The sequence below is a fragment of the Podarcis vaucheri genome (genome assembly GCF_965113315.1).
Source record: "Podarcis vaucheri genome assembly, chromosome: Z".
Classification (NCBI taxonomy): domain Eukaryota; kingdom Metazoa; phylum Chordata; class Lepidosauria; order Squamata; family Lacertidae; genus Podarcis; species Podarcis vaucheri.
This window is the reverse complement of record NC_138758.1, coordinates 47,823,694-47,846,429: the sequence shown is the minus strand read 5'-3', so window position 1 is coordinate 47,846,429 and position 22,736 is coordinate 47,823,694. Positions and strand designations below refer to the sequence as shown.

Genomic DNA, 22,736 nt, shown 5'->3' with positions numbered 1-22,736 from the left:
CCAGTAGCTGTTGCTCTGTGAAACATCCTCTACCTCTTCTGCGAGGGACCAAGCATTTCGCTTTCCTCCTTCATCGTACAACCGATGAGCCAAAAGCCACAGAAGGAGCTGGGCCAACTGGCAGAAGCCCGGCTGATTGATTTTCAATTGCTGTCTGTGGCCGAGCACTGTGGCTTTTCATAATAGGCTGCCCTTTCTGCAGGGTCTGAATGTTGAAAGAACAGACCTCTTGCAGTTCCAGGAAAGAAATCGCAAAGCTCCTCGGTAGTGAAACAGTGTTCTTAGTAAAAACAAGAAAGCTCCTGTTTTGTTTTTACTGAGTAGGGAGCTCAGGTCTTCCTCTTCAGATTACTTCTGTGTGTTTCAAAAACAGCAGCTTTAAATGACAGGCATTCCACCACTTGTGCTAGTTCTTCTGTTAGCAGCCATGATCTCATCTGACATATTGTACCATACTATCATTGTCACCATCATATATACCTAATTCCTTAAAAATCAGCACTGGCACACCACAGGGATGTGTGCTAAGTCCCTACCTGTATTCATTGTATACATACTGCATACATACCCGTCTACTGCAATTATTAAGTTTGCAGATGACACCACCATAATGGGTTTAATAACAGGTGGAGACGAATCAGCGTATAGAGGGGAGGTCCAAAAAATATCTACATGGTGCCTAGGGAACAACTTGCACCTTAATATCAGGAAGACAAAGGAGATGGTGTTGGACTTTCTGTACATCAGGGAGGGCTGTGTGGAGAGAGTCCCTGCAAATACTCACAGCACGCGGGGCCCGGTCCCTGCAAATACTCACAGCACTCGGGGCCCATTCCCTGCAAATACTCACAGCATGCGGGGCCCAGTCCCTGCAAATACAGCACGCGGGGCCCGGTCCCTGCAAATACTCACAGCACGCAGGGCCCGGTCCCTGCAAATACTCACAGCACACGGGGCCCGGTCCCTGCAAATACTCACAGCATGCAGGGCCCGGTCCCTGCAAATACTCACAACAAGCGAGGCCCGGTCCCTGCAAATACTCACAGCACTCGGGGCCCGGTCCCTGCAAATACTCACAGCACTCGGGGCCCGGTCCCTGCAAATACTCACAGCACTCGGGGCCCGGTCCCTGCAAATACTCACAGCACGCGGGGCCCAGTCCCTGCAAATACTCACAGCACTCGGGGCCCGGTCCCTGCAAATACTCACAGCACGCGGGGCCCGGTCCCTGCAAATACTCACAGCAAGTGGGGCCCAGTCCCTGCAAATACTCACAGCACGCAGGGCCCGGTCCCTGCAAATACTCACAGCACTCGGGGCCCGGTCCCTGCAAATACTCACAGCAAGTGGGGCCCAGTCCCTGCAAATACTCACAGCACGCAGGGCCTGGTCCCTGCAAATACTCACAACAAGCGAGGCCCGGTCCCTGTAAATACTCACAGCACTCGGGGCCCGGTCCCTGCAAATACTCACAGCAAGTGGGGCCCAGTCCCTGCAAATACTCACAGCACTCGGGGCCCGGTCCCTGCAAATACAGCACTCAGGGCCCGGTCCCAAGAGGGAGGAGGACTACCCATTTTTCCTGAACCATGCATAATTAACCACTTTCCTCCTAAGCTATAAAAGCACAAGCTTTCTGACACAGAGGATATGCTCCAAGTCTTCTTGTTTTGGTTGCCCATTTGCCTTCCCCAGCTTTACAATATCCCTTTTCAGATTCAGTGTACTCCTTCCTGCTCTGAAAATCCAAAGGTCAGTCAGTAACTGTCTGTATGGAAGGTTCTTCATGAAGAGGGCTGGCAAGGGCATTCCAGTGGTTTGTTCACTTCACTGGGCAGCCTCACACAGCTGCCACCAGCTTCTGATAATGGAGGCACGTTTTTATAATGGATGTGGCATCAGAAAATAAGGCAATGGGGGCAGAGAGAGAAAGAGGCTCAGCTGGCCCTTCACTGAAACACAAAGTCTTACACCACATTGACTGATTCTCCAGCAAGCTGGAGGGCTGCACAGTCATTAGGGCAAATTTTGAATGATGTTCACTATTTTGGTTCCCATATTGTTTCAGGAAGTGCGAATTAGGTCAGTTTGCTTTTAAACGCAAACAGAATAAATTTTCTGCCTTATCCCTCACCATCAGACACAAATGGCCCTTCCGTGCCTTCAGCTACAGTCTCTTCTCTCCCCCAGCCCCTGCATAAAAATCCTACTGCTTAGTCAGGATGGGGGAAGAGTGCCTATGAAATGTGGTTCTGATAAGTCTGAAACATTGATGTCTTGAAGTGGCTGCCTCTAATAATCCCACTAATTTCCTGAATCCTTTCAGTCTGTTTCTCTGTGTGAATGTTTATTAATGGGAAGATCTCGTATAAAAACCTGCAGAAGAGTAGGAAATGGCAGAGTGCTGGAGTCTCTCTCTCTCTATCCTATGTCATATTTGTTTATGTGAACCAGCTGCAACACAAAGTCATATAGACAAGGTTACAAGGACAGCTCCTGTCTAGGGGTTTTTCCTAGCTGGGGATTTGTATCCTGAATTTTTGCATCCCAGCATATTCCAAAGTATTGTAAAAGCTGGATTCTGCAATATGCAATTAATTATGCAAGATCAGCAAGCCAATAAATATATGTTTGCAATCACCATCTTTTTTTCTTAATATAGAGTATTAAAATAAGAGCCCTACAGGGTCTGCCTGAAGGCCCATCTACAGTGGTACCTCAGGTTAAGAACTTAATTCGTTCTGGAGGTCCGTTCTTAACCGGAAACTGTTCTTAACCTGAGATAGCACTTTAGCTAATGGGGCCTCCCGCTGCTGCCGTGCGATTTCTGTTCTCATCCTGAAGGAAAGTTCTTAACCCGAAGTAAAATTTCTGAGTTAGTGGAGTCTGTAACCTGAAGCGTCTGTAACCTTGAAGCATCTGTAACCCGAGGTACCACTGTAGTCCAACATCCTGTCCTCACAGTGGCCAACCAGGTGTCTCTGAGAGGCCCGCAAGCAGAGCCTGAGTGCAAGAGGGCAGTCTCCTTTTGTGATTCCGAACACCTGGTATTTAGAGGCATATTTCCTCCGATACTTGAGCTATGTATGGCTATGTATACTCCGATACATAGCCATTGTAGCTAGTAGCCATTGATAGTGTGAGCACTGCTTGAGGTAGTGAAGAAAAACTCACAGAGCCATTATAAATTATAATCTGGTGCAAAGGGGATTAGAGAACCTCATGGGCACCCTAGTAGATCTCTGTGGGTCCTTCGGTACCTGTAGGCACCACACTGAGGACTCCAGCACTGCAGTAATCCAGCCTGGGTGCTTTTGGGGCATGGATTACCATTGGCTGGTTGGCATTTGTCTATCTCGGGGGACAATGGAGGAGTGCGCCTTTAGGGGTAAAGTCAAACTGTTGGACGGTTACAATGCCTGCTGTGGCTGTAGAGACTGATACAGGAGAGACATGTTTTATTGCAACTGGGGCAGATGAAGGTGTCAGGTTGTGCTGCTGCAGGTGCAGGGGCTTCTTCTCTCTGTGCTCCTCCCAGTGGTCATTCCTCCTCTGCTCACTCTGGCATTTCTGTACTGCTTTATATTTTTAAGTGGTTTACAATGCATTAAAATATCAAATAAAAAATCTGGAATAAAACATTACTGAAGAAAGTCTAATATAAAGTATACATTCAAAGCAACATAATTAGTAGGAAACTAAAATTTTATCTTAAAGATTTCAAAATAAAACACTACAAAGAAGGTCAACTACAGAATGCACATTTAACACAGCAAAGTTAACAAAAAAAGATCTTAAATGTTTCAAAAGAAAAAATGACTAAAGGAAACCAAATATAAAATGCATATTTAAAACAGCATAATTAACAAGAGAATAAAATATTTTCATAAGCACAGAATATGTCTGCTGCTGTTGTTGCCAATCCTGTCAGTGGTGGTTCATGGTAGGTGGTGGCTATGGAAGCTCAGGCTCAAAGACCTGGTTTTGCACTAAGGGATATCCAGAATGGTCGCTGTCCCCTTTAGCAGCCTCTGCTTTTGTAGCTGGAGTCAGTCAGGCCCTGCCCCCCTCCCCAGGCCAGGTGGAAAGGCCAGCAAGGCAAGGAGCAGGTCTTCCAGGAAAATAAGGAAAATAAGTAAAGCAAGGATGCCACTTATTGTAGTCCCCACTTCTCAGTGGAACAGAAGATGACTATTACGAAGAAAATCATCACTGATTAGCTCTGAACAGGAAGTAATAAAAAGGAGCAGAAGCTGCAAGGAGGAAATTTTTAACTAAATGCACAGTAGCCCTTAAAAGCTACAGCAGTGGTTTGTCTGTTCATGCTGGACAGACTGGTGCTGCAATTGCCTTCTGCTGTAAAAGAAAAAAAGGTTACAGAACTAGCTAGCAATATGGCACTGTAATACACTCTCTTATTTGCTCATAACTGGTTTAACCATTGACTTGTCTGGACTTCAAAGACGATTTGCAATCAATTAAGAATCTCCTTATTTCATACCTGCATCATCCCATCCTTTGACACACATTAAATTAGCAAGAGAGAGAGAGAGAGATGGCAGCAAATAGTTTTATTGACGATACGCTTAAGGAAATTGTGGCACAGCCCAAGTGTCTCAAACCAATGCAAGATAAACAAACTGAGGTGGGTCTTAAAATTACAGCCTTAGATTTTAAAAAAATGATATTAAGTGTGAGATAGCCACTTTCAAAACCGAAATCTCAGATTTAACAGCAACATGCAGTTGAGTGGAGTCCTGTGAAAAGTACTTAACTTTACAAGAAGCCTGGGCAGAAGCCAATTACAAAATTCTGGACAACAGAGTAACATTTCTAAAAAGTTAATCTCTTAGATGCAACCCGCATATAGATGGCATTGGCAATATTCCAACCCAAGACAATCTGGTAGAGGTCATGGAGAATTTCCTCAGAAAATTGCTGCAGCTGAGAGCAAATATTCCATTGGAAATAAATCATGCCCCCAGAATTCCAAATTGCCAAAGGAAAAACTATAGATCCTTCAGATTTGGTTATAATTAAATTTATTCACATTGAGTTAAGAGATAGTATTTTAAAAACAGCACATGAATAGTCAGTGACCACATCATTAATCTGGGAGAAAAATAAAATCTCAATTTTTCCAGACTACATGCATCCAACAATAATTCCCCCATTTGAGCATGCCTTGAATATAAAACTCCACAACTTGAATGAAAAACATTGAGATCAAGATAAATCAATTCAAAATCCTCCTGAAACAATTAAATCAGTCAGGAAAATATGGAATATGGTGGGTAATAAAAACAAATTTGATAATTTCCCCCACAATAAACTGACCCTATGGGGAAATCCAACTATAAAAATTGGGGCGGGCGGTATTGTGGAAAAGTTGGATGGATGTGGGTATATTATCTTTAGATCAATTAATAGATGAGAATGACCTTTTTTAAAAAAATAATAATTTATGTTACGTTAAAAGAAAGGTATCACTTAATGGGAATGTCACAACGATCTAAAGGTCGGCGGTTCGAATCCCCGCGGCGGGGTGCGCTCCCGCTGCTCGGTCCCAGCGCCTGCCCACCTAGCAGTTCGAAAGCACCCCCGGGGGCAAGTAGATAAATAGGTACCGCTTACCAGCGGGAAGGTAAACGGCGTTCCGTGTGCGGCTCTGGCTCGCCAGAGCAGCGTTGTCACGCTGGCCACGTGACCCGGAAGTGTCTGCGGACAGCGCTGGCCCCCGGCCAATAGATGTGAGATGGGCGCACAAACCCCAGAGTCTGTCAAGACTGGCCCGTTCGGGCAGGGGTACCTTTACCTTTACCTTTACAATGGCAATGTTTACAATTACAGTGTATGCTAACATCTTTATTTGGACCAGTAGCTTTTACAGCATCTAAGATGCTGGAGATATTTGAACATCTGATTGAATCCTTAGAGACTAGAAAACCCCAGCTGTTACTTTTTATAGCTATTTAATGTCTGTTAATCAATTGGATGTACACACATTGAGAAATGAATGGAATAAAGATTTAATGAGAAAATATACTAGCCTCTATTTCCAGTGTGTCGCTAGATTATAAACTACGACTCATACAACAAAAAAGTATTGGACTCCATCACAATTGCATAAACATGGTTTATCAAGAACAACATGCTGTTGGAGATGCAATAAGGACAATGCATTGTAGAAACATATGCTTATACAGTGCTCAATGTTAGCAAATTTTTTTGAAAAAAATACTACGATGTATAAAAACTGTTGTGGGAAAAGAGTTACAAATTTCAGAAGATAACATCATCTTAAAACAATATTCCTACTGCAGTGGTACCTTGGGTTACATACGCTTCAGGTTACAGACTCCAGAAATAGTACCTCAGGTTAAGAACTTTGCTTCAGGATGAGAACAGAAATCGTGCAGTGGCGGCAGCGGGAGGCCCCATTAGCTGAAGTGGTACCTCAGGTTAAGAACTGTTTCAGGTTAAGAATGGACCTCCAGAATGAATTAAGTTCTTAACCCGAGGTACCGCTGTACATGGGACTTAACAAATGATCAACATAAATGGATTCTCCAGGACCTTACATCTACTAAAAGATTAATATTGATACATTGGAAAGAAATATGGCTTCCTTTGATCAATGGACAGACACCATAACAACTCTTGCAACCTATGAGCAGATCACCTTTAGATTATCTATGGACAGATTTAATGATATTTGGAAAGTGTTTATCAAAACCGTAGTGACTCGTGAATCGATATATACACACGGCATATAATAAGTCAATCTATGTATGTATACATTGTATATTTTTGTAATTCTAATCACATTTTAATGACACTTCATTAGTGCTGTTGTGATGATTAGTGCTTTTTTCTTCCTCTTCCTCCCCCATTTCACTGTCTGTATTTTCTTCTATATAATTTATTCTAATCTACTGTAAAAATTTCAATATCAATAATGGTTTTTTTTAAAAAAAAACTGTTGCAAACTATGGGAAGACAACATAAAAAAACTGGATTTGGTGATGTCATTGCACTCTACAAAAAATATATGAGTGAACAAAAATGCAGTTTCACAGCAGGGTGACCAGATGCAAAAGTGGACAAGGCTCTTGCACCTTGTGTCAAAAAAGGAATTTCACCTCTCCTTGTGCAGCCTAAGAGCCTAATGGCTGGGAATGGTATAGCCTTGGATACAACTGTAATACAGTAGGTGAAAACATTAGCATTGCATACCAGGCTAGTGCTACTACCAGTAGACTCATTGAAATCCGTTGGACCTGACTGACTTAGGTGCATGAATTTCAGTGGGTTCACTGTGTGTGGGACTTACTTGGATTCAACCCCAAATATCTCACCTTTCTGTCTCCAGACTTTTGAGGCATCTTGCAACCAACCAACCCTTTCATAATCATTTGAAAATGCAAATAACCACCCAAATGAGGTTGTTAAATAGGGAAATCACATTTGAAGGAACAGCAGCAGCGTGGTTGGACACACCTAAGATAAATTAGCGATTTCATAAAAGGAACCTACAAGAAAGGTGTAAAGCAAAAGAAGTGTGAAGAGCTCATTCCGGGAATCACAAGTGGGTAGAGTTGCTGCTGCACTCATGTCCTGTTTGTGGGCATGGCACAGCCATCTGATTGGTCACTATGGGAACACTTGGTATAATCTGGCAGCAGGTGTTTTTTGTCTTCTTAGAAAGAATAGAAGGGAGTTGTGTGCAAAGGGCGCCAGTGTGAAAAAGTCTATCTGCTAATATTCTGGTCTCCTTTGGAAGGTGTTGAATAATGAAGGGGTGGTCTCTCTTTCTCTCCCTTCTCCCCTCAGGGACCAGAAGGAAAACCAGGCCAACAAGGGGAGAAGGGGAAAACCGGACTAAAGGTATGGTTGCCTCTGTTCTTCCTGCTCCCGTTGATGCTCTATGAAACACCCATAGCTCAATGATAGAGCAGAAGGTCCCAGGCTCAATCCCCAGTATCTCCAGGTAGGGCTAGAAAAATCTCCCTGCATGAAACCCTAGACAACCCCTGCTAGTCAGTGTGGACAATACTGAGGTGGATGGACAGATGGTCTGACTCAGCATGACTCAACATCACAGTTCCTGTGATGTTTCTGATCTCCCATTCCTGCTTACATTTTGGCATAGTTCTCGCTGAGATGGCAAACCTCGTCTCCCCCAAAATAGAAAAGAGGCGCAGCTCAGTGGCAGAGCATCTGGTCTGCCTGCAGAAAGGTCCCAGTTTCAGTCACTGTCATTGTCAAGTAGGGCTAAGAATGTCTCCTGCCTCAGACCCTGGACAGCTGCTGCCAGTAAGTGTAGACCATATTGACCTAGATCAAGAATGGGAGACTGCTAGCCCTCCAGCTGATGTTGAACTGCTGTTCATCATCACTGACCATTGCCCATTCTGGCTGGGGCTGCTGAGAGTTGGAGTCCATCAGCATCTGGGTGGTCACAGGCTCACCATTCCTAATCCAGATGATTTAGGATAACTCACTTTCCTATATTCCTAAAACGAGTATGGTAGTAATTCTTGGCCAGCCTTCTTGACATGCTAGGCTCCCCCCTCCCTTTTCTTTGTTTTTGTTTTGTGGAAATATTCTGTGTTTTGTTTGTCTGGCAGAGAACTCAGATTTTTGAGCCCCCTCTGTAGTTCAGAGTGGTACAGCCCAGACCATGAGCATTAGGTCTTTTGTTTCCCGTCATTGACACTTACACTTTCTTTAGGGCAGCAAAGGTCACCAGGGGCAACTTGGAGAGACTGGCCCACCAGGGAAGATGGGTTTGAGGGGGACTCAAGGTCCCAAAGGATCCAGAGGAACCCTGGGAGCGATGGTGAGAACAGTGTTGGCTCATTACATGTAATCCTGTGGCAGTTTTCCCTACCACATCAGGGGGGCAAAAATGGGAGTGTAAGCTTACAGGATGAAAGCAGCATTGTGGAGGTTGGGAATGCATGTGGACGGATGCCAAAGGCCTCTAAGAGCTGTGCAGAAGAGGGAAGTACAGCAAGCGTCGCTTCCATGATGATACACAAAACTCTAGATTTAATGGCACAAAATGCTGGGTGAGTGAGGTTTTGAGGCGATATCAGACTTTGAGATTCATGGTTAATGCTCCCCTTTCAGGGTTTCAGCCTTCTTTTTAGGGTTAGTGGGGAAAGGTGTAAAAGGCTATTTTTCTGCTTGGCTTGACATCTTCTGCTGTTTCCTCCGCCCTTGGTCCACTTGGCTCTCCCATTGGTTTCCTGCCTTTAACCTATGAATCAGGGCCCCGAACCTTCTCCTGAGCTCTTTTTTCTTGGACCTTTCAGACTAAATGTAAGGGGAAAAGTTTAGGATCAGTTTCTAGAGCGCATGCATTGTATGCGAAAGATTCCAGGTTCAGAACCTTCCCCTTTAGGTGGGGCCGAGAAGACCCCATTTTAAAATCTTAGAGCAGGGGTCGCAATGTGGTGGACTCCAGATATTGCTGGACTACAACCATTATCCATGGCCTTTGACCATGCTAGCTGAGCCTGACGGGACTTGTAGTCCAAAAAGGGCACCATGTTGACTACTTTGACAAATTCCAGTGAATCCCAAACATGGGATAAGTCAGCTTCATGTTTTCATCCTAGTGTCATTGTCAATGGCGGCAGAGGGTTACTAAGAAAAGGAAGTAGGACTTCAGCCTGGGATATAATGGGAGAAATATGACATAGTGCTTAGTTTTTTATTTATTATTGTTATTATTATTTCTATACTGCCATTCATCCAAGGATCACAGGGCTGCTTACATTATAAAAAACACAAATCTACATAACATAGTAACAAACAAAACAAGTCTAAAATGCCTCCCCACAGTCTAAAATGCCATATATTGTTTAATCAGCCTAAGGCCTAGTTATAGAATCATAGAATCTTAGAGCTGGAAGGGAATCAAGGGTCATCTAGTCCAACCTTTGCAGTGCAGGAATCTCAGCTAAAGCCAGTGGCGTAGCGTGGGTTGTCAGCACCCGGGGCAAGGCAAGTAATTTGTGTCCCCTAACCCGTGGATTTGCACCCCCTAACCCGTGGATTTGCGCCCCCTAACCCCCAGATGTTGCGCCCGGTGCAGCTGGCCCCCCTGCACCCCCCACGCTACGCCACTGGCTAAAGCATCCATGACAGACAGCCATCCAACCTCTGCTTAAAAACCTCCAAGGAAGGAGAGCTCACCACCTAACAGGAGTCTGTTCCACTGCCGAACAGCTCTTACTGTCAGAAAGTTTTTCCTGATGTTTCGTTAGAATCTCCTTTCTTGTAACTTGAAGCCATTGCCTTGAGTCCTACCTTGAAGAGCAGGAGAAAACAAGCATTCTCCATCTTCCATGCTCCTTCAAGCACTCCTCATAAGACTTAGTTTCCAGGCCTTTGATCATCTTGGTTGCCCTCCTCTGCACATGTTCCAACTTGTCAACATTCTTCTTAAATTGTGGTGCCCAGAATTGGACACAGTACTCCTGGAGTGGTCTGACCAAGGCAGAATAGATTGGTACTATAACTTCCCTTGATCTGTACACAATACTTCTGTTGATGCAGTGTGGAATAGTATTAGCTTTTTTTGCTGCTGCATCACACTGTTGACTCATGTTAAGCTTGTGGTCCACCAAGACACCTAGATCATTTTCACATGTCCTGCTGGTAAGCCAGGTGTCCCCCATATTATATTTGTGCATCTGGTTCTTCCTACCTCAGTGCAGAACCTTACATTTGTCCCTACTGAAATTCATTTTGTTAGCTTGGGCCCAGTTCCCCAATCTGTTAGTGTCATCTGCAAATTGGATGAGTGTCCCCTCAATTCCTTCATCCAAGTTGTTTATAAAGACGCTGAATAACAATGGGCCCAAAGCAGAATCCTGCAGCACCCCACTTGTCACTTATTTCCAGGATGACAAGGAACCATTAATGAGTACTCTTTGGGTTTGATCAGTCAACCAGCTTTGTCTAATCAGGATTGTCATTAACATACTCAAACCGTTTCCCTCCGGTGAGCAGCCTGGCTGCTGAATTCTGCACCAGCTGAAGTTTCCAAACTGTCTTCAGAGGCAGCGTCACATGTAATGCATTATAGTAACTAGTACATGCTTCTGCAAGAGAAGGTGCAGAAAGGCAGTATGGTTCTCATGGCTGGTTGCACAACGGGTCACTGTAGCCTCAGTGGTTCCTGCTGGTAGAACTGAATTTCGTATTGCACAACCATTATTCTCACCCTTACACGGGTGCTACAACCCTTGCACTGGCAGTCAGAGAACACTGAATCCAGGCCATGGTGTTTAAGATGACGAGGCTCAAAAATAGGAAGGCTTTAAAGTCTCTAATGGTATTTTTTTCATATACTGCATTTTGTGCTGCGTTTGCTGGTGATTCTGTTTGCTGCTTTTAGCAGATTTTAGTTTCCTACTGCAGTTACATTGGATGGGTGTGTTTAAATCTTTTTATTGTAACTTATGCCACTGTGTGAGCACTTGCGTACAGTGGTACCTCGGTTTTCGAACGCCGTAAACCCGGAAGCAAATGCTTCGGTTTTCTAACAAGCCTTGGAAGTGGAACATGCCATGCAGCTTCCGTGTTGAGTTTTCCGTATTGAGTTTTCTGTACTGAGGCTTCCGTTTTGAATTTTTGGGTTTTGAATGTTTCGGAACTCAAACGGTCTTCCAGAATAGATTACGTTTGAAAACCAGTGTACCACTGTATATACTTCTGCATGTGTGTGTAATTTTGCATTTGCGTTTGTGTATTTTATTTTATTTTAAAACTGTTGCTTTTAGCTATATTCTGGTAATTTTATTGTCTTCTATTTTATACTGGTTTTTTTTTGCTATTTTTAATTTCCATATGGTTTTTTTTACATAAATGACTTACAAATGTATTTCTTTTGGATTAAGTGCTCCCTTTCTCTCTATATATGGTGCCTATCTCAAGAGGTTCCTAGACCACAAATCTCATTATCCCTGACCATTTGCCATGTTGGGGCTGGGGTTGATGGGAGTTGAAGTCCAAAGCTGGCCCATACTTCCTCTCTGACAAGTCACTTGGAAATATTTGACAGGGGAAAATTTGGGGCAAATGGATAGAACGGGAGATTGGGAGGGTGGGTGAGTCCTCATCACAAAGCAAGTACTGAAAGCCACAGAGACTGATGAAGTCGCCCAACAAAAGAATGTAAAGAGAGAATAAGAGGAAACCAGGGACGGGTGCCCAGGCGTAGAGGAAAAGCTTTGCCTATTGGAAACACCAGACGAGTGTCTGGGCCAGCAGGAAAATCAGGGCAGGAGCAGAGGTTACCTTTCCTTGTTCCCACAGGGTTCTCCAGGTCGGATGGGGGTTCCAGGGCATCCTGGCTTAAAGGGCTATCAGGTAAGCCATTACTCTGGACTGTCTGTGTGTCCTTTTCCCAGCCATACTCCAGAGTGTGAAATTTCACGATGTGAATTATTTCTGCAGCCAGGGGTTGTTTTCAAGATAATCGTTATTGCTGCTGTCATTATCAGGCCTTGTTTTATTTCCTGCACCTGCACCATTAAGGTCTCAGGGTGGGTCACAGCCATGTAGAACACAACATTAAAAACAGTTTAAAATGTATTAATTTGTTTTCATTTATTTGATTCATATACCACCTTTAATCCAAAGATCCCGTGACTGTGTACAACATTAGGAAGATAATTTATGAATAATAATAATAATAATAATAATAATAATAATAATAATAATACACAGCATAATAATAACATAATCATAATAGCATCCCCCCTCCCCCATTTAACAGGCCATAGATTAATTAAAGGCCTGGGTAAAGAGGAAATTTTTCGCCTGGCACCAAAAGCCATGCAATGGTGGTGCCAGATTAGCCTCTCTTAATGTTGGGCTTCCAACCTTTCTCTTTCTTGGTGGGTGTGAGCAGGTGCCCAATTTCTCTGTCACCAGAGCCCCCCAAACCCCACCACCACCTTCCAGGTATCTGCAGGGAGGCTAGAGGAGAGGGAAGGTCAATGCCTGATGTAGACATGCATTTTCATTCTCTTGCAGGGGCACACAGGAGCACCAGGCCCAATCGGGCCACCTGGACCCAAAGGTGAAAAGGTAAATGGTTTTAGGTATGGTTTTTTTGACCAAATCAGTGTTGGTTACCTTGATATATTTATTAGGAAAGGGACAGAGAGAGTATGACCCTGGTGCTCTTATTTGACCATGATATTCTCCTGGACCACCTCTGTGGGATAGGGCCTGGAGGCACTGTGCTGCTTGGTTCTGCTTCTACCAACAGGGTCAGTTTCAGAAAGTAACACTGGGTGACTGTGCTTAACCCCCCTCACAGTTGATGGTAGGGCACCATCTTGTCCCCAATACTATTTAACATCCATGTAAAGGTGTTTGCAGCTGTTATTAGGAATTTGGAGTGTGGTGTCTTTAGATGTTGTCAAACTCCAACTCCCATGAGCCCTAGCCAGCATGGCCAATGGTCAGGGGTGGTGATGGGAGTTGTAGTTCAGCAGCATTTGGGGGAAAGGCACACCCCTGTTTAAGATGTCACAAGCTCTCCATGGGAATAAAATTAGCAAAATCATGAAGATCTGAGAGATTTGCAGAAATCAATCCACTAGCAGGACTAGAAGGAATTTCCAGAGAGACATCACTAGCTCTCCTAAATGGGAGCAGAACCTTTTATTTCACACAAAATCCAAAAAGGTGCCTTTATATGATGAGGACATGAACTGCATTGGGTTTTCATTAAGTCCAAAATTCTGTACACTGTTTGTGATTATGACCTGCAATTTACTAATTCACTACTCGGGACATTCATTCCAAGACGTGAAATGCAATCTGCTGTTATCCTACTCAGCAAGGCTGCATACAGCTCAATCCTTAACCATCTGTTAAACATCTCAAATTGCTATTTTTTATTTTTTTAAGGCACTGCCATCTGTGTGCAATCCATACATTATTAGTTCAGACTGTGGTTGTGATGCTTAGCTCACCTATCTTCCAAGGGCGAGTTTGTAATAGAGTGGTACCTCGGGTTACATACGCTTCAGGTTATATACGCTTCAGGTTACAGACTCCGCTAACACAGAAATAGTACCTCGGGTTAAGAACTTTGCTTCAGGATGAGAATAGAAATCGTGCTCTGGTGGCGCGGCGGCAGCGGGAGGCCCCATTAGCTAAAGTGGTGCTTCAGGTTAAGAACAGTTTCAGGTTAAGAACGGACCTCCAGAATGAATTAAGTACTTAACCCGAGGTACCACTGTACTAATTTGGATGGGGGGGTGTACAGTACATGTACAGATGATATTCTGCCTGCCTTCCTCCTAATATTTATAATTGACAGAATAAAAATTGGGCTGGGCTGAAAGGGGGTTTGCAGGCCCTGCCAAACAGCTGCCTGACAGGGCCTGTAAAGCACAACTCTTTACCAATAACGATGGCACTTGCAAAGCCCCCTGAACAGATCACCTGCACCCATCAATTAGCTGCCCAGTGGTGCCTTTTGGCTCAGCTGCACCTGCACCTCACTATAAGGCAGGTGGATGTGACATGGCTGACGTGTTCCTCCCCCCCCCCCCGGCCAAATGGATAGGCCTAGGCCTAATGGGATGCCTTGGTTCTGCAGCTGCTAAGATTTGCCATCTATAATTTTTGCCATCTTTGAAACATCCTTTCTTACGGAAACATCTCGTGATTTTAGCATTGTGGTTGAAGTCTGGACGTTTGCACTTTACTGGTTGTAAAGGGAGTGGGGGGCTTGTTCTGGAGAAGGCCTTGTCTGGTGCTTGTCTTCGGGTGCTGCATAAATCTTGCACAAAGGGTCTGTTTTCTACTAGCCTGTGCTCCATGTTTCTTCCGAGGATGACATGCTGTTCTTCAGAAATGTCGCCCCGCCAACTAACCACCCCCACCTGCAGCTGTCATGACTCAGCCATTATTCCACTGCTCCCTCTTTTTTTCCTCCTCCCCAACAACCAGGCCAAAGGCTTTTGTTTAGTCAGCTTAATGATAACCAGTTCAAGCTAGTGACTCCGGTTTTTTAATGACTTGCCATTCAGGACTGGGGGCGGCGTCAGGGGGCAGGAAGGGGACAATACCAACTGCCTTTCGGTTTGTCTTTTTGCTCCAGACAGAACTGGTCACCTGAGTTGTTGGCATTTATAGTAATATCTTGCAACACTTCCCAGGAAGGGGAAGAGAGAGAATAGATTTAATTTCAGAATCTCGTCAGAAGTAAATGAGGGGCCTTTCTCAAACCTCCTCCAAGATTCGCTAAATATATGTTGTACATCTGCTGAATAGCCTTATACTGAATTACACCAATAGCATTATACTGAATTACACCATTGGTCTATCTGGTTCGCTATTGTCTCTACACCAAATGACAGTGGCTCTCCAGGATTGGAACCTGGGTGTCTCTGCTAGCCCTGCCTGGAGATGTTGGGTGCTGAAAACGTGGGGCCTTCTGCATGGGGCCTTTCCTATAAAGCAGTGTTTTTCAACCTTTTTTGGGCAAAGGCACACTTGTTTCATGAAAAAAAATCACGAGGCACACCACCACTGTGTGCGGAGAGGGAGATGTCAGAGCTCCGCTGCTCTCTATGGGGAATTGGATGAGAGCGGACCGCCTGTCCGCTCTCATCCGATCCCATCCGATCTGATCCCCACCCAGGATGGATGGAAAATAGGGTGGACACAGTCCAGCGCCCGCCTAGTGGGCGAAAATCTGACTTTAAAAAAAAAAAAATCTTTCGGATTTTTCGATTTTTCCCACGGCACACCAGGCAACATCTCGCGGCACACTAGTGTGCCGCGCAACAGTGGTTGAAAAACACTGCTATAAAGCATGTAGGGAAGCTGTGTGCAATCAGGGGTCCCTTTTGCATGGAGCACCTGTGCTTGTAGGACTGTAAACCCACAGGTACTCCTTTGCATAATGTTAAGGGGGCAGGGCCAGTAGGATTCAAGCGCTCCCTGCTCCCAACACATTTAGCACACATACGGAGAAAATCTCCAGAGGACTGAGGTGGGCAGCTTGTCCGCTCCTGCTGACCTAACCTGTTTTTCGAGTTATACATTTTATTTTTTTATCTTATCCTCAGGATAAGGGGGGGGGGGTCGTGGTTCTCCCCACAATTATTTTCCTTTTTAACTTTTTTATTCATTTTTCATTTTTGTTCATTACATACATCTCAAATTCCCCACAATTATTTTTCCAACAACCCTGCCAGGGTAGGTTAAGCTGGGAAAGAGTGATTGTCTCAAGAGCACTCAGTCAATTTACATAGGTGAGGGAGGATTATTTTGAACCCAGGGGCTTTCTCAGCTGCACTACTCTGGTGCCCCCAAAATCGTATTTCCTAGAGAGGAATGCACCCACAAAAGGTACTGGATGTTCCAAACGGATGTCTTTAGCAGAGGATTGGACAAATAAATGGAGTATGAGACTACCCATGGCTAGATTCAAGGGCTATTGCCTGCCTCCTCTGCCCAAAGGATTAAATGGATATCATCAAAACCAGTGAGCAGCTCAGACACTTTATAAATGACAAGTGTTGTTGTAATTGTTGTGAGCTGCAAGAACAGAGCCTGTGAGTCTGCACATACAGACTGATCCATGCCAATCATTCTGTTGCTTTAGAACTCATAAATTTCCTTCAGTGTTAGAAACTGAGATATTAAAGTTAGGAGCTAAATGGTACATTAAACCAAGGTTCTGGGTGCAACAACCGAACGTCTAGGCACGCTTTTTAATAACAAGAAAGCTGAAAATGAATGAGCTGCAGCTAAAATGTTATGTTCATTTTTCACATGGTCTAGTCCTCCCCCTGCCCACCCCCCTAATATTTTTAAGAGGGTCTCTTCTTCAATCTTCAGAGTAGCTGGAAGTGGGGAGGCAGAAAAAGGTCTTCCTTTCATTCCACTCTGCAGTTTTAATCTGAAATCTTAGGTGCACTACTGCAGCCAGAGCTCAGAAACTGCTTTCACTAATGAAATCGCCTGTCACAAAATGCACCTAGAACAATAGGAGTTTCGAACACTGATCAGAACAAATGGAAAAATGGGTTTGTTGGGGGTGGGTGGGACACTTAGTGAGTTAATATTGCCAAGGGAGTAGAATCTTTAACGGTGCAGCAGAACTGGTGTCCCCAAAAGCAATTATTGACCAAATGAACTTAACAATGTTGGCATGGACTTCCATGGTGCATCATAGTCAATTATCCTTCTCCATTGAGTATAGTACATTTACAACTTCTCAAAGTGGCCTCAGAGAGCTAGGGGTTTTCCAGCTGGAAGATTTTTTAAAATTACAAACAGATACTTCCCACCCTGGGAAGGAAGCCAAGAGTGAGGGAGGCGTCCCCTTGGTCCTGTGTTTTCCATTTGTAGCCATTCTTCTATTTTCAGGGGCGGGGGGGTTGTTTGTTTGTGTTTGTTTATTTGTGTTTTACTCCTTTAACTTTTTTATTTTTAAGTTTTGCTTTAGCCAAATAGGAATCTAGCACAAAGGGTGTTGGGAACTGGGAGGCTCAACCATGAGACACCCAAATAAAACCCTACCATGAATTAAGGCAAATAGATTCCTCCCTCCTCTCCCTCCCCTTCCCCCGTAACACACACACACACACACACACGGGGGGGGGAGGGAGAGAGAGAGAGAGAAAGACTGCCTCCCTCAGTTATGTGACTGGAGTCTATTGTCGCTGTTTGCAAACATATGTACAGTGGTACCTTGGTTTACAAACTTAATCCGTTCGAGAGGTCCATTCTGAAACCAAAACCATTCTTAAACTGAGGTGCGCTTTCCCCAATGAGGCCTCCCGCCGCTGGTGCCTTTCCACCATTTGGCTTCCATTCGTAGACCAAGGTAAAGTTTGCTAACCAGAACACTACTTCCAGTTTTGCGGAGTTTGTATACCAAATAGTTCGTAAACAGGGCTGTTCTTAAACCGAGGTACCACTGTAACTCAAAACAGGTGAGGGCATGCAGTTTCTCTTGTTTCTCTATGCAGTCATGCCAGTTCTGTCCCTCCTGCAGATGTAACCCAGCAGTATTCCCTCCAAGTGTCCATATTTTCCAGGGACATCCCTGATTTAGAGAAGCCGTACCTGTTTCTGATTTGATCCTGGAATATCCCACTTTTCCTTAGGATGTCCCTGTTTTCATTGGAGAAATATTGGCCAATATGGAGTTATATGACCCCCCAAGCTGTCTTCAAGCCATCTTATATAGAGATTTTTTTAAAATGTTTACTTTTTTATTATGTTTCTATATATGTTGGAAGCTATCCAAAGCGGCTGGGGCAACCCAGTAAAATATACGGGGTATAAATAGTAAAATTATCATTATGGAATGAGACATCCCTGTTTTCACTGGAGAAAGTTGGAGGGTATGCTCCCCCCTCCCCCCCACACCTTGTCCCATTACGTGTGCAAGTAAAGATTGCAATGTTTTTTTATTTCAATGCCAATGTAATCTTCAGTTTGTCCCTTCCCACCACACATCAAGGGGGCTGCCAAACCCCACCCGTATATGCACACAAAACATTCCATTCAGCTTTTGTGGCTGAGAGTGGGCTCAGAGACCCTGCTTGCCTACCTGACACCAAAGGTCCTCAGATTGACAGGCGCAAGAGCAGAGAAGCACTGGGCCTCTTGACTCCAACTCCCAATAGTCTCAGCCAGCATTGCCAGTGGCCAGGGATGGGAGGAGTTGTAGTTCAGTTTTGCTTTTGGACTCTCAGCTTCCAGTGTGGTGTAGTGGTTAAGAGCGGTAGTCTCGTAATCTGGGGAACCGGGTTCGCGTCTCCGCTCCTCCACATGCAGCTGCTGGGTGACCTTGGGCCAGTCACACTTCTTGAAGTCTCTCAGCCCCACTCACCTCACAGAGTGTTTGTTGTGGGGGAGGAAGGGAAAGGAGAATGTTAGCCGCTTTGAGACTCCTTAAAGGGAGTGAAAGGCGGGATATCAAATCCAAACTCTTCTTCTTCTTCTTCATTAACCCAAGCTAGCATGGCTAGCGATCAGGCATAATGGGAGTTGTTTTCTTCTCACTATGCAGCTTTAAAATCCTACTTTTGTTTGCTCTTGGTATGTATCTAAACTAGAGAGGGATGGCTCCCTTTTAGAACTATGTCAGAGGCAGTCTCTCTGCTGTCATCAGGCGTGAGCAAGTATTTAAGACGGGGACTTTTTGGTAGTGGTTCCGAGGGTTTGGAATGCCACCGCCCCTGCAAAGATTCATCTTGCACCCTCCTGTTGTCTTCCACACAGAACATTTTTATTCGAACAGACTTTTGCTGTTCTGCTAGCTTGCAATTCTCCTTCCACTGCTGTTTGCAATTTAGCCTCAGCTTTTAGTGGCCATAATATTGTGGTTTTTAATATTTAATATATTATTGGGGTGTTCCCTTTTTTTGTAAGACACTGCTTGTAATTGTTGGTAGAAGAGAGGAATACAGATATTTAATAATAGCTGATTACTATTTGTTCTTACCAAAATTAGAACTTCCTAAGCTGTTCAACAGTTGAACTGCCTGTCTCAAGAAGCTGTAGTCTCTCCCTTACTGGGTGTATTTAAGCAAAGGCTGGATGACTGTCTCCCAGGGATGTTGCAGTTGCAAGATTCCTATACACACTCCCTCTCTCTCTCTTGTGTGTGTGTGTGTGTTGTGTGTGTACACGAGTGTGTTGAACTAGATGATCTCCAGAGTCCTTTCCAGTCCCCAAACTCTCAACTTCTACTCGCATTGTAAACCATGGTCTGTTTTAACACTAGTGCTTATTGCTTGCAGGGTGAACAAGGTGATGATGGGAAGGTGGAGGGGCCTCCTGGACCACCTGGAGACAGGGTAAGGAATCTAGACTGCCCATCTATAATATGAGACACCCCTCAAAGTCAAGCTAAACCCTATGACTTAAGCTGGGTCTACACATCCAACAAACCGAGGTGATAATGAGTGCTGCGATGCCATACATTCTGCACTGGGGGGGGGGTCACACATGTCTCAGTTTGACACATAGAATCATAGAATTCTAGAGTTGGAAGGGACCACGATGGCCATCTAGTCCAGCCCCCTGCAGTGCAGGAATCTTTTGCCCCACATGGGGCTCAAACCCACAACCCTGAGGTTAAGAGACTCATTCTCTACCGACTGAGCTATCCAAGGTCCAGACAATGTAACCCAGCAGTATTCCACATAGTCATGGAAGCTGGAGGGCACAAGGACTGTTGCTCCCTGGATTTTTGTTGTTTATTTTAAAATACAGATATTCCCCCCCCCCCACTATTTCCATCCAATTTTTCTTTATTTGTAATGTTATAAACAAACTGAGCTTGAATCCTGGCAAGATGGAGGCACTGTGGGTTAGTGGTTCCTGTGTTGAAATTGGTCAGTTGCCTACCCTGGATGGGATTGCATGCCCCCTTGAAGGAGCAGGTTTGCAGTTTGGGGGTGCTTCTGCATCCAGCCCTGTCACTGAAGGCTCAGGTAACTCAGTGGCTAGTAGTGCCTTTTACCAACTGCAGCTGGTTTGATAGCTACGGCCATTCCTGGACTGGGAAAGCCTTGACACAGTACTTCAAGACTGGATTACTGCACTGTGCTCTATGTGCGGCTTCCGTCACACTTGGTCCGAAAACTGCAGTTAGTGCAGAATGTTGTAGCACAGTTGCTGACAGGAGTGAGACCCTGTCAGAAGAAGAAGAGTTTGGATTTGATATCCCGCTTTATCACTACCCTAAGGGGTCTCAATATAGGGACGCGGGTGGCGCTGTGGGTTAAAGCCTCAGCGCCTAGGGCTTGCCGATCGAAAGGTCGCGGTTCGAATCCCCGCGGCGGGGTGCGCTCCCGTTGTTCGGTCCCAGCGCCTGCCAACCTAGCAGTTCGAAAGCACCCCCGGGGGCAAGTAGATAAATAGGTACCGCTTACCAGCGGGAAGGTAAACGGCGTTCCGTGTGCGGCTCTGGCTCGCCAGAGCAGCTTTGTCACGCTGGCCACGTGACCCGGAAGTGTCTGCGGACAGCGCTGGCCCCCGGCCTCTAGATGTGAGATGGGCGCACAAACCCCAGAGTCTGTCAAGACTGGCCCGTTCGGGCAGGGGTACCTTTACCTTTACCTTTAAGGGGTCTCAAAGCAGCTAACATTCTCCTTTCCTTTCCTCCCCCACAACAAACACTCTGTGAGGTGAGTGGGGCTGAGAGACTTCAAAGAAGTGTGACTAGCCCAAGGTCACCCAGCAGCTGCAGGTGGAGGAGCGAAGACGCAAACCCAGTTCACCAGATTACAAGTCCACTACTCTTAATCATTACACCACACTGGCTCTCAGGTGTCAGCATATAGCAGTTGTGCTCAGAGGTCTGCACTGATTGGAAATCCTCCACAGAGCCAAGGTCAAGGTGCTACTATTAGCATATAAAGCCCTTAAGCAGTTTACTTGTGAGATCGCCTGACCCCACATATGCCCTCTTCAGTCAATGGAACTGGCACTTTTCCAAGTGCCACATAATACCCGCAACACATCCGTAAGAACTCAAATTGTTTAGTGTGGCTTCACTGACACCTTGGAACTGTTGGGATACTGCCAGGGAGACAAAGTCCATCATGGCCCCAAGCCGTCTGCCGGATGACCTATCGATCTCCCGTAGGCACGCAGTATCATCGATTAGCGACATGAGTTTCTAGAAAATATCTTGCCACATTCTAGATCTCATGCACACTCTATCAGCAGATAATTTACAGCAGAAGTTGCACGCAGGAGAGCATTATTTACAAGCTTTATTCAGCATTGATCAGAACAAAGAAAGACATGACTGCCTGCGTCAGTGTCTCCGACAGAGAGAAAACGAAAGCAATAGGAAACATAAACATCCTGTGAACAGGAAATACGCAGGCTGTGACACAAACATCCTGCTCCCTTTTAAGGTGGAGTGGAAATATCCTAACAGGAACTCCCTGCCTATGGATATGGGCAGGCCCTTTCACTGTGTTCGTTTCGGCATCTGCTGAAGACATTCTTATTTAGACAAGCCTACCCATATGCTTAGAAAGTTTGTAGGAGTTTTTATTTGTTTTAGCATTTTAACTTTTGTATGTTTTAAGGTGTGGTTGTTTTTCTTGATTTTACTGTCTTACCTTTTTGTAAACTGCTTTGAGGGTTTTTTTTACAATCAAGTAGTGTATACATTTTATGAAATAAGTCAATAAACAAACAATGGGTTGCATCCAAGTTAGTTTGACATGGAATAGGCTCATTAGCAGACATTTCTATCAGTTTAGATTGAGTCTTCTCTGAGTAGGACTAATATTAGATAGAAGCCAATAAAAATATATAGAGCCTCCAACCAATGAAATATAAAAACACAGAGTGAAGCAGACAGAAAGAAGTACTGTTTATTTATTCCTACATGTATATATCACTGTTTTTCCTTTAAGGAACCAAAGGGAGAATAAATGGTTCTTTCCACCTCACCCCATTTGATCCTAAAAACAGCCCTGTGGGGCAGGTTAGTCTGAGAGAGAGTGACTGACCCAAAGTCACCCAGTGACCTTCACAGCTGTATGGGAATTTGAACCCTAGTCTCCCAAGCCCTAGTCCAACACTCCAACAACTACACCACACTAAGCTGCTGGCCTCAAGTACAAAGGAAGATGAGCTGGTTCAGACCAGGGCTGTTGGGGGCTGGGACCATGTGCTGGATACAGAGCCTGAGGCTAGTAGTC

The 22,736-nt window shown here is 44.8% G+C and overlaps 1 protein-coding gene across 6 annotated transcripts in view; it reads left to right on the top strand.

Annotated features, from left to right (window-relative positions):
* COL27A1 (collagen type XXVII alpha 1 chain) overlaps positions 1 to 22,736 on the top strand; it is a 266,717-nt gene that overhangs the window by 201,346 nt on the left and 42,635 nt on the right. For all 6 annotated transcript variants that reach the window (XM_082208770.1, XM_082208771.1, XM_082208769.1 and 3 more), the window contains 5 exons: positions 7,834 to 7,887; positions 8,735 to 8,842; positions 12,334 to 12,387; positions 13,057 to 13,110; positions 19,809 to 19,865. In XM_082208770.1, coding sequence (XP_082064896.1) covers positions 7,834 to 7,887; positions 8,735 to 8,842; positions 12,334 to 12,387; positions 13,057 to 13,110; positions 19,809 to 19,865 — 327 coding nt within the window. The remainder of the gene's footprint in view (positions 1 to 7,833; positions 7,888 to 8,734; positions 8,843 to 12,333; positions 12,388 to 13,056; positions 13,111 to 19,808; positions 19,866 to 22,736) is intronic.